The 14,637-nt window shown below is 40.3% G+C and overlaps 1 protein-coding gene across 14 annotated transcripts in view; it reads right to left on the bottom strand.

Moving 5' to 3' along the window:
• Spag9 (sperm associated antigen 9) overlaps positions 1–14,637 on the bottom strand; it is a 124,182-nt gene that overhangs the window by 54,041 nt on the left and 55,504 nt on the right. For 8 of the 14 annotated variants that reach the window (XM_040749509.1, XM_040749512.1, XM_040749511.1 and 5 more), the window contains 2 exons: positions 2,278–2,485; positions 1,461–1,560 (listed from right to left, as the gene is read on the bottom strand). In XM_040749509.1, the coding sequence (XP_040605443.1) occupies positions 1,461–1,560; positions 2,278–2,485 (308 nt within the window). Of the gene's footprint in view, positions 1–1,460; positions 1,561–2,277; positions 2,486–6,011; positions 6,054–14,637 lie in introns of all 14 variants that reach the window. The other 6 variants (XM_040749505.1, XM_040749508.1, XM_040749506.1 and 3 more) reach the window with 1 other exon arrangement.

Genomic DNA, 14,637 nt, shown 5'->3' with positions numbered 1-14,637 from the left:
CTCTTCACAGCAATAGAAACTTTAAGACAATGGCCATTGTTCATTAAAGGTAAATCTGTTTAGGAAACCCAAAGATCAGTACTAAAGACCTTGATTATTGTTGGAATCGGCATTATGCTGACCCTGCCCTCTGACAATGGGTGGGACACGCATCCAGCTTTCAGGCAGATACTTAGGCAGTTCAAAGAGTCCTGTGTTGCGTGGTGCATCACACATTATGGGGCCGTGTAAGAACTCAGTATGCGTGTATAAGCTTCCCCCTTTAAGTGAGCACCTCCACATCCTCTCTCTCTCTTTGTGCTCTCCCTTCATCTCCCTCCTCTCTCACTCTTTGCCTCCTTTCTCTTTCTTCTCTCTCTGTCCCTTCTCCACCCCTCTTCTCCGTTCCTCTCTTGCTCTCTGCTCCCAGTTGGCCAACACCCCCTTCTCTTCTTCCCTTTCTCGTCAATAAATTCCACGTGGGTTTGTTGACTCGTGGTTCAAGTTTCATTGCTCATGGCTGCAGCAAAAGAACAATAACAATACCTGGCCATTCTCCTGCTGTCATTAAACATCCTTCCCATGTAATTCCCTAATAATGAAATAACTGCAGTTCTAAACAGAATGCCTACTCTTCCTCATTTGTGAGACAAAACAAAGTTTGTTCAAATTTTCACTTCCTCCACTTCTTTGTATCCTCAGGCCAGAGGAATTACTTGTTGGCTCCTTTCCTCCTTCATCTGCTAGATGCTGCGACGGTGTCTCCCCCAGAACTGGGTGATACCAGTGCTATTAAAAGAGGGGCCTAAGGGGGTAACTAGGCCATAAGGGCTCCTCCCTTGTGAGACTGAGGTAATTAAGTTAGTCTGTTCTTCTGCCTTGTACATCCTCTCCTCCAAGGGATCCAGCAGGAAGACATCATCTTGGAAACAGAGCAGACCACACTGGACAACTGAGCCAGCAGGGCCTTGATCTTGGACTTTCTAGCTTAGAATTATGAGAAAATAAGTATGTTCTTTATATATGAATCAGTATCATTTATTTTTGCAGCAACACAGACAAAAACATCATCCTAATTGTGTCCTAATTCCTAATGCTACCAGATGGGTGTCCCCCAAAATTTAAAACACAAACAATATGCAGCTTCAAAGGCAGAAACTGAATTTTACAGTGCCCATATTTCTTTAGCACAATATGAACTGATCTTGTTTAGTCAGAAACAAGATCAGAATGTTAATCAGGTGGGCGGTGGTGGCACAGGCCTTCATTTAATTCCAGTGCTTGGGAGGCAGAAGCAGACAGATCTCTGTGAGTTCGAGGCCAGCCTGGTCTACAGAGTGAATTCTAGGACAGACTCCAAAGCTACAGAGAAACCGTGTCTCCAAACAAAACAAAACAAAACAAAACAAAACAAAACAAAAAAAAAACAAAAAAACAAAAAGAAAGAATCATGACAATCATGGAATGTGACATTTTAGTACCTTGAACCTTTATATCCACTGAGGTCTTTGTCCATATCCAATTCAGGAGTGGATTCAATGATTGCTTGAACTTCTGATTTCTCTTCATTTTCAGCAGAGTCTAAAGGTAGAATACAATGAAATAAATGCACATATTCTCTTGCCTTTATGGCTTTAAATGTAACTACTGAATGACCATTTTTGAAAATTCTGAAGGCTGTACTACTCTAGGAACCATGAGGTTAGACAATGTCACATACCGAGTTAATAGTCAATCCATAGAACTAGTAATAACCAAAACTAGTGTTTTCATCTGTAGTTCTGGGACACACAGTACAACATATCATAGGGACTGATACCATTCCTATTTAAGGGGGATGCCAACTGTCCAAGATGTAATGCCTGTACATGCCTGTAATCTCAGCACATGGGAAGTAGAGATAGGAGGTTCAGGAGCTGAATGAAGGCCATGCCTGTAGTCCTAATATTCAAAAGCTAAGGCATGAGGACACTTAGTTCAAAGCTACAACATAGTGAGGCTCTATCATAAGCAAACAAACCTATTTAAGGGGATGGAACATAATAGATTATCATATTAATATAGAGGACAGGAAATGGTACCTTACTGTTTTTAAGCTCTCTTCTTAGCGCTAACATTTTTCTCTCCAGAACTTGGTGTAAGCATTACTTCTTTTAAACTGATTTACAACTGAACATAACAAATTATTTATTTATTTTATATATTTAGAGCACGTAATACCTATAGATGTATTTTCTCATACTTGTATTATGTTTGCTGACTGAATATTTTGCTAGTAAGAACTTAAGAGTCACTTACCTGTAGATACGTTCTTAGTCTCTTGGGCAACCTGTACTTCTATGTGTTTGCTTATCTCTGATTTATTTGGTGTATCTGTGCCTTTTACAAGTCCTTCATTATCTTCCTTTAAGGGAGTATCAGGAGGAATTGCTGACACATCTGAATTTGCTGTTGAAGCTGGAGTGGTAGCTTTAGATCCACCTTGACTAATATCAGAAAGTTCATCCTATAAATAAAACCAATTAAGAAGAAAATTTTAAAGCAATTAATTTATTCTAAAATACTTCAAATGTAAGAAATAAACTTGCCTAAAGTTGTATTTAAAAAAACAAAAAAACATATAAAGCATCACTGATACTAGACTACCTATAAATAACTGGAGTTTTGGTGGTGTTGTTGCTTTTCCTTCCTTCCTTCCTTCCTTCCTTCCTTCCTTCCTTCCTTCCTTCCTTCCTTCCTTCCTTCCTCCCTCCCTTCCTTCCTTTTTTTCAAGACAGGGCTTCTCTGTGTAACAGCTCTAGCTGTCCTGAAACTCATTTTGTAGACCAGACTGGCCTCAAACTCAGAGATCCACTTGCCTCTGTCTCCTTAGTGCTGGGATTAAAGACATGTACTACAACTGCCTGGTTATACAATTAATTTTTTAAAAAAAGAAAAGTTTTTTTTCAGATAAACATGAGATTTTTATAGATAGACAATCTGGAAATAAAAAACTGAAATTATTTGAGGGGTGTATATACCAGTGCTTGCCTCACACATGGGACCCAAGGTTTAATCCCTAGCACCACACACATAATTTGAGAGCACCAAAATAGAGAGAATAATCTTTTTTTTTAGTAAATCTATACAACAAAATACTATGCAGCATGTAAAAACTGCATTGTAAGGCCGGGTAGTGGTGGCGAACGTTTTTATTACCAGCACTTGGGAGGCAGAGGCAGGTAGACATCTGTGAGTTTGAGGCCAGCCTGGTCTACAAAGGGAGTTGCAGGACAGCCAGGACTGTTACACAGAGAAACAAAAACCAAAAAACTGTGTTGTAGTATCCAAGTATAGGGGGGGAGGGCTCATGCCTATAATCATGGCACCCAGGAAACTGAGGTAAAAGGACTGTTGTAAGTTCAAGACTAGCCTGAGCCACGTACCTTTACGAGAGGGTAGAACAGAGAGAAGAGAGGAAGGGAGAGGGAGAGGGAGACCCCTGTGTTGTAGCTTGGTGGTAGAGTGATTGTCTAAGATGCATAATGTTCTCAAATCAATTCCCAGCAACACCAAAAACAAGGTTTAAAACAGTGACTATTTGTTTTTCTTCCTCTTATCTATCATTCTAGCTACTAATTCCTTGACTCCCAATGTCTGGTTATTTTTACCTTAAGATTTTTTATCTAATAATTAAAGAATTCACAACATAAATAGTTTGGCAAAAAGCCAGCTCCTGAATACATTTGTGCATCTGAAAGCATGAAATCAAAGAGCCAGGGAAGAGCGAACCTGAGAAATGAGCAGGACTGGTCAGGGTACAGGAAGAGTGGTGAGTTAAAACCTCCTGGGAAGAACATTACACACGTCAGAACTGCCTGGGCTACCCAATAACCTGAGAGCTGTAAGTTCCACTTCAGACTCGCGCCACATAAAAATACCTTACTCTAAAATAGCTCACTGTGTGGGCTGTACTTCTGTCAGCTGGATCTCAGAGATACATTATGAGCACCAAGGAGACCTTTGCTTTAAATCTAAGGGGGAACATTTTCAAAGGAGCCCATTTTCCTTGGCCTTCCAGACAGTAGTGACAAAGTTCCTCTGAAAAGCAAAAAAGCACTTTGACGAGAAGCCAATAACACAACGTTTGATGCAGCAGAGAGCCTCCTGCGTCTGCCTCACAAAGTATTGGGATTACAGGTAGAAGCTACCTTGTCCAACCCTAGAGTTTTAGATTGGCAAGATAAAGTTCTGAGATATGTTTTATATTAATATGCACACACCTAACAATACACACAAAATCATACGCTTAAATATGAGAGTTGGAATGGTGTCTTATACTTCTAATCCCAGTACTAGAAAGTTGAAGCAGAAGGATAATGATCTTAAGATCAGTTTGAGCTACAAAGAAACCTTGTCTCAAAATAAAAAACAAAATAAGCCTGGCAGGGGTGGCACACATCTTTAATCCCAGCACTCAGGAGGCAGAGGCAGGTCGATCTCTGTGAGTTCAAGGCCAGTCTGGTCTAAGATCAAATTCCAGGACATCCAAGAACAGTAAGGCTACAGATAAGCCTGTCTTGAAAATCAAAAAGAAAGAAAGGAAAAAAAACTAAAAAAACAACAAAGTAGGCAGATATCCTCAACTTTGAGGCCAGTGTGATCTACACAGCAAGTTCCAGACCAGCAAAGGCTATATACAATGAGACCTTATCACCAAAATAAATAAACACACATATACATAAAGTAAATGTTATGTTGTTTTTATTATGAAGTTAAAAAAAATGTGTCATTACTTTTGTTCTCATTTGGAGAATGGAGTAAAAAGCAATATGATATCTGTAACATTTCCTACTGGATGTTTTTCTTATCAGGCTAATAAAAGTCTAAAAACTAGAGAGATGAACTAGTGGTAGTAGTATTCTTCCCAGCACCCACATGGCAGCCAACAGCATCTCTCATTCTAGTTCCAGGGGATTCAATACACGTATCATGGCCTCCATGGGCACAACATGCTATATATAGGCAAAATCATATAAAGCAAAAATAAATAGATCTTAAACTGTGAGTAGTAGTATATGCCTTTAATCCCAACACTGGCAATGACAATGCAGCCTGGTCTACACAGCAAGTTCTAGGATAGCCAGGGCTAAATAGAGAGGCCCTGTCTCAAAAACCAAAACAAACAGGATGGGGAGGGAGGGGGGGAGGGAGGGAGGGAGAGGAAACAACTTTTGTCAGCCTTTTATTCTCTGTATAAGTAAGTATGTGTGTAGCATGCTTTTGCGTATGTGTGAGGAGGACAGCTTAGCTCATTGGTCTGGCATACATCAAATAAGCCAGTCAGCTGGCCAGTGATCCGATGGATGGATCTGTCTGCCTATTACTTCCCAGCACTGTCATTACAAATACCCACAAGCCATCTCCCCAGCCTGCCTGCTTTTCAGATTTAAAGCTTTCAAAATGGATAAAAGTAAACAAGGAACCAGTCCATATGAAATCCTCAGCTGGAACACCCACCATCTTGTAATTTTATGCTGATGTTACTTTCTCACCAAATAAAACTCAGCCTTGAAAGCAACTGGTATACTCTTTTGGTTCACAACTCTACATCACACAAGGTTTCTGAGAGTATGTTGAATGGAGCCCTGAGTGGAGCTCAAGAAAACAATTAAGCTGGGGAAGTAGCTCTTGGTAAAAATGATACCCTGGGCTGTTCCCAAGGCTATTCAAGCTACGTATGCCCTGCACTAAGCAAAAAAGGTGTTCAAAGTTTCTTACCCAGAGTTGGATAAATGGAAGCAGACTGAATTTTTCACAGAATGCACTTACATTTTTTACATTTCAAAATGTTTACTCCGAAGGAGCAAATTATAGTCACAGAAAAGCCCTGGCAACCACTGTAAATTATTTTCTTCTGTATTTCAGAGAATAACATCAATAGTCTTCCAAATTGAGCATGTGATATCTGGAGAATAGCAGTTTGAGAAAGTAACCAATAGTTAATCTCTTCTGTTTACTTTCTGCAAAAAGTTCTGAATCACCATTCTCACCTCCTGTTCTACAGCCTTCAGAGGTTCAGGACTATGGCTGACCTGGGTAGAGGGAAAGATTATAAAAGAAGAAAAAAAATGTATTTACTCGGTGTTAGCAAATCTATATTTTTGGTTTATACTATTTCTTAGGCTATAGCGCCATCTATTACCTTCTGTTTAAAATGAGGATTTGAAAGTCAGATACAGTAACACTTGCCTGCAGTTCCAGCTCTGGAAAGCTAAGGCAGAAGACTGAAGGCTAAATGCTAACTTGCGCTTCATGGCCACTTCTGGGCCAGCCTTGGAACACAGCAAGTCCTTGTCTAAAGGGACGGTTTACCAAGAAAAAGTACTTGCTGCCAAGTCTGACAACCTGAATTCAATCCTCAGAACCACATGGTAGAAGGACAGAACCAAATCCTGAAAGTTGTCCTCTGACTCCTACATGCACACATGAACACGTGTGTGCACACACACACACGCACCATGCACACACAATTTTTTTTTTAATATGAGACATTAAGAACTTATCTCAAGAAACAAAAATTATATAGTCAGGCAGTGGTGACAGAGCTCACCCTTAATTGCAGCACTGGGAAGCAGAGGTAGGCAGATCTCTGAGTCCAAGGACAGCCTGGTCTACAGAGTGAGTTCCAAGATAGCCAGGACTACACAGAGAAATTCTGTCTTGGAAAAAAATTACAGAAGAGAGAGTTTAGAGTTTCTTTGGTTTGAACCACTACCACTAAGATTCCAGTTTCATATCTTAACTTATATTTTCTTTACAATTACTATTGTTATTGTGTGTGTGATGCAAGAGCACACATATACCCTAGCACGTGTATAGAAATCAGAGGATAACTTTTTGGTTCTTTTGAGGCAGGGTCTCTGGTATTTCTTGTACTTCCCAGTTTAACTGGACCCCAAACTTCTGAACAATTATCTCCTATCTCCATTGTAAGATTGCTGGGATTGCAGGTGTTTTGCATGGGTGCTGGGGACGGAACTAAAAGTTATCAGGTTTGTATGGTAACTTTACCTGCTGAGGCATCTCATTGCTTTTACCTTACACTTTTGATGAGTCACTGATGACAGTTCCTTTACTATTTCTATAACAGCAGGAAAATCTTCCTGACACCTATGTCAGTCACCATGAAGATCTAACACAGCAACTATTCTAATGTGACACACTTGAAAATGTTTACTATGCCCTTTCTTTTCTCCTCATTACTGAAACTGTTAAATAACACCAAGGAGCAGGGTAGTGGTGGCACACACCTCTAGTCTCAGCACTTAGGAGGCAAAGGCAGGCGGATCTCTGTGAGTTCGAGGCCAGTCTGGTGTACAGAGAGTTATAGGATGGGCTCCAAAGCTACACAGAGAAACCTTGTCTCAAAAAACAAACAAATACACAAATAAATACATAAATAAATAAGAATTAAATAACACAGGATCAAAGAAAGACATTTTAAATTTTATTTCTAGCTATAATTTTCCCTCTTAGACAGAATGAATGAATGAATGAATGAATGAGCGAGCGAGCAAGCAAGCAAACAGGGACTGTCTTCAACCTAGAGCAACCTTAAATTTTAAATAATCTTGGTTTGGAAATTTCTCAAACTCCCCCTCCCACATGATTTAAGACTTCGGTGTGAGATACTCATCTATAACCCTAACATTGAGAAGGTAGAGGCAGAAGGATCAAGAGTTCAAGGGCAGTCTATGCTCAATAGGGAGTTTGAGACCAATCTGGGCTACATGGGAACGGGCCTCAAAAAAAAAAAAAAAAAAAAAAAAGATTTAATTCTTATTTTTTGTATTATTTATCCATAATTGTTAGCCCCTACATCTAATTTTTACACTAGAAACTGAATGATGGTACAAAAAAAATACATATCCATATTAAATATATAAAAGTTGGCAAAATTATATTTAAAAATTAACCTTTGTAGGAAATTAGCTAATAGTACTAGCTATCAGAGAAATGCAAAACAAAACTCACTGAGGCCATGCATGGTGGGCCCTTAATCCTAGTAGGAGGCAGAGGACCATTCTGATCTATCCACTAAATTCCAGGCCAGTCAGGGGCACATGGTAACATTCTGCCTCAAATAAAAAAATAATAATAATTTAATTTAAAAATAGAACAACAACAAAAACTCATTGAGTTTCCATCTTACTCAGGTTTGCATGGTAATCTTTTTTTTTTTTTTTTTTTTTTTTGGTTTTTTTTTTCGAGACAGTGTTTCTCTGTGGCTTTGGAGGCTGTCCTGGAACTCCCTTGGTAGTCCAGGCTGGTCTCGAACTCACAGAGATCCGCCTGCCTCTGCCTCCCGAGTGCTGGGATTAAAGGCGTGCGCCACCAACGCCCGGCTTTGCATGGTAATCATTAAGAAAACAAATAACAAATGCTGGTGAGAATGTGAACAAAAGGGAGCCTTCCTGCTGGTCGGAATGCAAAGTAGCCTAGACACTGCGGCAATCAGCATAGAGACTCCTCAAAAAACAAAAAATCTTCCACCATATAACCCAACTATACCATTCATGGGTATTCACCCAAAAACACTCCAAGATGACAAACCAGATATTTGCATATCAATGTCTACTGCAGCACTCTGCACAACAGCTGTGGAGCCAACCGAGGTGTCCAACAATAGAGGGATAAGGCAAATGTGGAGTACATTCAAAGGAAAAAAATAACAGGGATTGGAATATAGCTCAGTAGATTAAGTGCTTGCCATGCAAGAGTGAAGATCTGAGTATGAATCCAAGAACCCATGGAAAGAAAGCCAGATGAGGTAGCAGTGTCCAATCCCAGTGCTCCTAGCAGAAGCAGAATACCAGGAAGCTTCAAGATCAGCAGTGAACAAAGATACAACAGACTCTCATGCTGTAGCACACACACAAAAACACATCTCACCTACCTATTAAAAGGGAGGGAGTTTAAAAAATTGGGAGGTACTCTCTCAGTATAAAGATAGTTAGGTATTGTGGTACACACCTTTAGTCTCTGTGCTCAGAAGGCAAAAACTGAGCAGACCTGAGTTTAAGACCAGCCTGGTCTGCATAGTTAACCCCAGACTGGTCAGAGCAACACAGTGAAAACCCTGTCTAAAGATAAACAAATACTATCAAGAAATAGTGTTATGATGGGATGAAGAGAGCAGCCCTCCCTGGCTGCTTTTCCAGATGACCAGGGTTTGGTTCCCAACACCCACATGGTAGTCTATAACTCTAGATTAGTGGGATCCAACTCCCTCTTCTGACTTCTACAGGCACTACCTACTTGTATGCATAGAAGACATATATACAAGCAGGCAAAGCACTCATACATATAAACAAAATTAAGAACTTTATGTGCTATCAATATGTTAAGCCTGGGCATTGTGGCACAAACTTGAAGCTTCAGCTACTCAGAAGACTGAGGCAAGGCCCTCATTTTTTTCCTTATTCTGAAAGTTTGTTTGAACATTTAAACATCAGTGATACATGAGTGTCTATGGCATAGAAGACACATATAAAATACAAGTTTTAAACACCACCATTTTCACAATCCTGACACTTGGAAAGCTGAGATGAGGGAGGCTTTAAATTCAGGGCCAGCTTGGACACAGTGCACTCTAGACCAGCCTGGACTACAGTGAGACTTGTCTCCAAAAGAAGGAAACAAATGTATGTAAAGAAATAATTCTATTTTCCTTTCCCCAAGCAAAAGTTTAAATGAGCGACAAGACCAAGTCTATTCTTTTTGATTTCACACCATCATGAGCTATGGGTATTTTTCTGAAGCTATCAAATGGGAGATACCTGTGTGGGAGAAAATATACAGACAAAACTGTAACTATAGGAGGACAAATTCCTTATATTTTATCACAAGCAAGGAGAGTATGGAATTACAATGCATAATCTATTTTCTGCTAAAATTCCATTTTTATTTTTAACTTCTGCTACAGTATAAAATTATCTCAAAAGTCAAAAAAGAAAACTTTGCCATTTTGAAATTTAAGGTAATACATTTCCTAAGAAGAATAAAGCAGCAGGAATATGGTACAGCTACTATTGAGATTCAAACTTGTGAGGCCCAAGGCAACAGGAACAATCCCTGAACTTCACCACACACAGAGGAGCGCAGGAACACTCTCAGCAAGAATGCTGGCTCTGTTTGGTTTCCTGCTCTGTATGCTAAGCACATCCCCTGAAGAACGCAGCACACAGTGACCACTGCCTTTACATACCAGCTCCTGCCAGCACCAGCCTCTCACAGTGCTTCTACAGAAGTATTTCACACCATACTTCTGTAAAAGGACTTACCAAAAATTTCCTAGGAGGTACCAGTACCAATCCAGTCCTTATAATTATTTTGTTTTTTTTTTTTTTCAGTTCTTAAAAAGTTGTGTCCTGCTAACAATCAACATCCCAGAATCCTATTCAAAGAGAACATGTCTTGGAAATGTATACACACATAGAGGAGAGACAGTTAGAAGCAAATATATTATCCTATTCATGCTTTTTTTTTCACACCTTAGTTGGTTACTCACTATAAAATCATCATCATCATCCTCATCCTCATTATTAACAACGAAACCTAGCAAAGATTAAGGTGTCCCATTCAAGAAGACTGGAATTGCTGTTACCAGTGTGACCGATTCCCTTCCCCTGCCCATCTTCTAGGATCCTGATGTATCCATTTTTCTCTACTCTTTTGTGGTCAATTCTCCTACTGAATTCTTCTATGCACCCAAAACCCAGTCTTTCCCATTTGCTTTTCCTTCTACCCTGTCATCTCCACCTCCATCCTTTTTTCTTCTCCTCCTATCACTCTGCCTTTCTTGAACAGGCACTTTTCCTTTTATGAATCACATTATTATCTTTGCACCTCAAACTGCTTGAACCTACACCCATCACCCATAAATTTCCAAATGTGATCCTCCTTCATGTTCTCCTTACTGGCTCAGACACCCGATGCCTGCCATCTCTACTTGGATCTGCCTTTGTTGTTTCAGGAAATGACATGTAAGTCAGACGGCCCTGCTGAGCTCTGACTCTGGAAGATCTAACTTTGCTTGCTCTGTCCTCTCTAGTTACTGTAGGCCTGACTGTGCAGAGAAAGGTAGGCAAGATAAAGCAATGCTGCACACACTATAGTGCTGAGAGTATGATTACCATCTGAGGGACTGCCTTTTGTTTGCAAATTCTTCCTTTATTTCTTCAAATGTTATTCAGTTAGATGAAAAGGCTTGCCTTGGGTACTTGGTTAACATGGATGAGACCCTAAGTTCTCGTGATACCCCAGAAACACTTGCAAGGAAGGTAGGGAAAAAATCCTCACGTAAACATTTTCTCTCATTCCCATGCTCCCATGCTTAACACTTCTGTTTTGTTTTATTTTTCCGAGACAGGGCTTTTCTGTAGTTTTGGAGCCTGTACTGGAACTCACTCTGTAAACCAGCTGGCCTCCATCTCAAGAGATCCACCTGCCTCTGCCTCCCTAGTGCTGGGATTAAAGGTGTGCACCTCCACCTCTTGGAATACTTAACACTTTTAACTCACACACACACACACACACACACAAACAGCTTTGCCCTACTTTTTGGTTATTTTTAGCAATTCACTTTCATCAATTCACTACAGTAAGAGATTTCAGTTAACAATAAAATATAAAACTTCTATTTTCCTCCTTGTACTGGTCTCAAAATTTTGATTTAAGGATATCAATTCAGTGACCACAACAGTGTAGAGAGAGGTAGTGAAATAGAAGGCCTGAGAATAGGGCCAGGCGTTGGTAGCGCACGCCTTTAATCCCAGCACTAGGGAGGCAGAGGCAGGCGGATCTCTGTGAGGTCGAGGCCAGCCTGGTCTACAGAAAGAGTTCCAGGACAGCCTCCAAAACAATACAGAAAAACCCTGTCTCGAAAAACTGAAAAAAAGGCCTGAGAACTCAAAGCCAAAGCCAGCCCTTGAGGGGAAGTGGGTGAGGGAGGGACAAAGAGTCATGAGAAAGGCTTCCTGTAAATTGCAGCACTTTGAACAGGTCTTGAAAGAGTATGCTTGTGGTAGTAACTAAATCAAAGTAAAACATGAATGTGGAAAAATATGGAAGAAATGCAGTTGGATGCAGAAAAGGAAAGGAATCATGGCTGGCAATAAACTTGTGAGCAGCAATGTTCAGTCAACATGTACAGATACGGAGCCTGAACCAACTATTAGGAGAAGCTCCATATTGGCTCTCCACTATTTTGAGAGCTAAAAGGAAGTGAAACCAGCAGAGAAGAGCAAGTGGGAGGTGAGGTCATCCTGCATGAAGGAAACCTTTCAAGAACCTGAATGCACTCAAACTGGGAAAATGCTAGAAAAAGGCAAGGTGAGAACTGAGAACTTTCCACTAGGTTGGCAAAGGAGCCTGTCTGGGACCAGTTAGGTTGGTGCTATAAGAAGATACGCTATGGAATAAATCTTCTGTACTCTGTGAAAGTTTGTTGCTCTCATTGTAATAAAAAGCTGATTGGCTGATAGCTAGGCAGGATTTTGGGCGCAGAGAGAATGTTGGAAAGAAGAGTAGATCTGGAGGAGTCGCCAGGAGACACAGAGGGAGCAAGACATACTGGAGGACAGGCAAAGCCACAAGTCGCATGGCAATATGTGGATTACTAGAAATGGTTACTTTAAGTTGAAAGAGCTAGTTAGTAACAAGCCTAAGCTATGACTGAGCTTTTATAATTAATAATAAGTCCCCATGTCATTACTGAGCAGCTGATGGTCCTGATGAAAAGGTTCAGCTACAAAGATTGAGAGGAACAGGATGAAGAGAAATTGCTCCTAGAACATTCCCAAGTGTGACTCCGATACAGAGGCTTGGTACTGTTACCATGTCTTCCTCACACAACTATTTCTGTACAATATTTCCACTTACTTGCCCACCTCTAGTTATCGAAAAGTAAGCATCTTTCACTATAAATTATTCTCTGGTTTACCTTGTTTCCTCCTTGTTATTTATTATGATTATCACATATTAATAATAGTAAAGATCCCACTGTAACATTTTCATGCTTGTATATATGCAAGGATCGTGCTCAACATCTCTGCTTTCTTTTCGTGTGTGTGTGTGTCCATGTATGTGAATGTGTACACATAGAGCAGTCAGGAGACAAGGACAACTTGCAGGAGGATCCCATTCTCTCTTTGCACTATATGGATCTCGGGTATCTCATATACTGTCAGGCTTGGTGAAAGGTGCCTTTATATGATAATCTATCTTGCTGACCCTTATTTTGCTTTTTGTTTGTTTGTTTGAGACAAGTCTCTCTATGACAGTCCTGACTGTCCTAGAATTTACTAGATAGTTCAGTAGCCTCAAATTCAGAGATCCACCTGCCTCCACCTCCTGAGGGTTGGGATCAATTGCATGCACCACAATGCTGGCTGTTTTTTTTTTTTTTTTCCTTTTAAAGGCAGGGTTCTTACTGCTGATCTCAAAGTTTCTATGATCAGCCTAGCCTTAAGCTTAGAGATCTGCTTGCCTTTGCCTCCAAATTGCTGGGATTAAAGCAAACACTACACCCAGTTTTACTTTTGCTTTCTTAACGGTACATAAAAAAAAAAAAAAAGCTTGAAATTCTATCACTTACTTGTCTATCTCCACTAAAATGTATTAGGAAATATGTGAAAAAACAGGCTTGAACAGTTTTTAGGTACATCATTCTCAGAAACTCATAATTCTTCTTCACTGTTGACAGATCTCTCACACTAAGAAATTTTCAACAAATCAAAAAAGCTCATAACTTTAGCATCATTGGCAAATCTCCCTTGTAGTATTCCTCTATCAAAGTTTTCTGTTGCCTCCTGTTACACTGTTTAAAATCCATCATGCGATTTTTCTCATAGAACATTCTCATATATTCATCTTGTGATAGCAAGATTAAAAACTAATAATTGTGAGCTTAAATTTTTCTTTTCACAATGAAGTCAAAGCATGACCTCCCTAAACATAGCTAGGTCTTTATCAACGTTCTCAGGAGAAATGAATGAGAGTTGCAGCAACCATGTAAAATGTTGGGAACAGTGAGTGGTGCACACCAGCACATCCAGTGCATGAATACACACACACACACACACACACACACACACACGCACGCACGCACGCACGCACGCACGCACGCACGCACGCACGCACACAGAGTCTGTTCCAATTCCTGTCTCATATGAAAACCAAGATGAGAGGGTATGTGGCATGCCAATGACATGGTCTGTGTGGAAATCAAGCCCTGACTCCCAGGTCTTCACAAAGTTAGAGAAAGGTTTCTGGTTAATTACAAGGACTTAGGCGATTCTAATTAGTAAGCATACGTTGCAAACCAGAGTTTACATTCTACCAGGGACCACCTTGCTCCTGACAACTGTTACCTACTGAGCCTTTCCACAGACCAAGTACAAACAAACTGAATTTTGTTTTACAAACTCTTTTTTTTTTTTCAAGACAGGGTTTCTCTGTGGCTTTGGAGGCTGTCCTGGAACTCACTCTGTAGACCAAGCTGGCCTCGAACTCACAGAGATCCGCCTGCCTCTGCCTCCCTAGTGCTGGAATTAAAGGCGTGTGCCACCACCACCCAGCTACAAAGTCTTTGGAGAACAATGTTTCTTTGTATTT

Source organism: Mesocricetus auratus, unplaced genomic scaffold, assembly GCF_017639785.1.
Source record: "Mesocricetus auratus isolate SY011 unplaced genomic scaffold, BCM_Maur_2.0 Super-Scaffold_100007, whole genome shotgun sequence".
In the NCBI taxonomy this organism is placed as follows: domain Eukaryota; kingdom Metazoa; phylum Chordata; class Mammalia; order Rodentia; family Cricetidae; genus Mesocricetus; species Mesocricetus auratus.
This window is presented reverse-complemented; position numbering and strand designations above follow the sequence as displayed.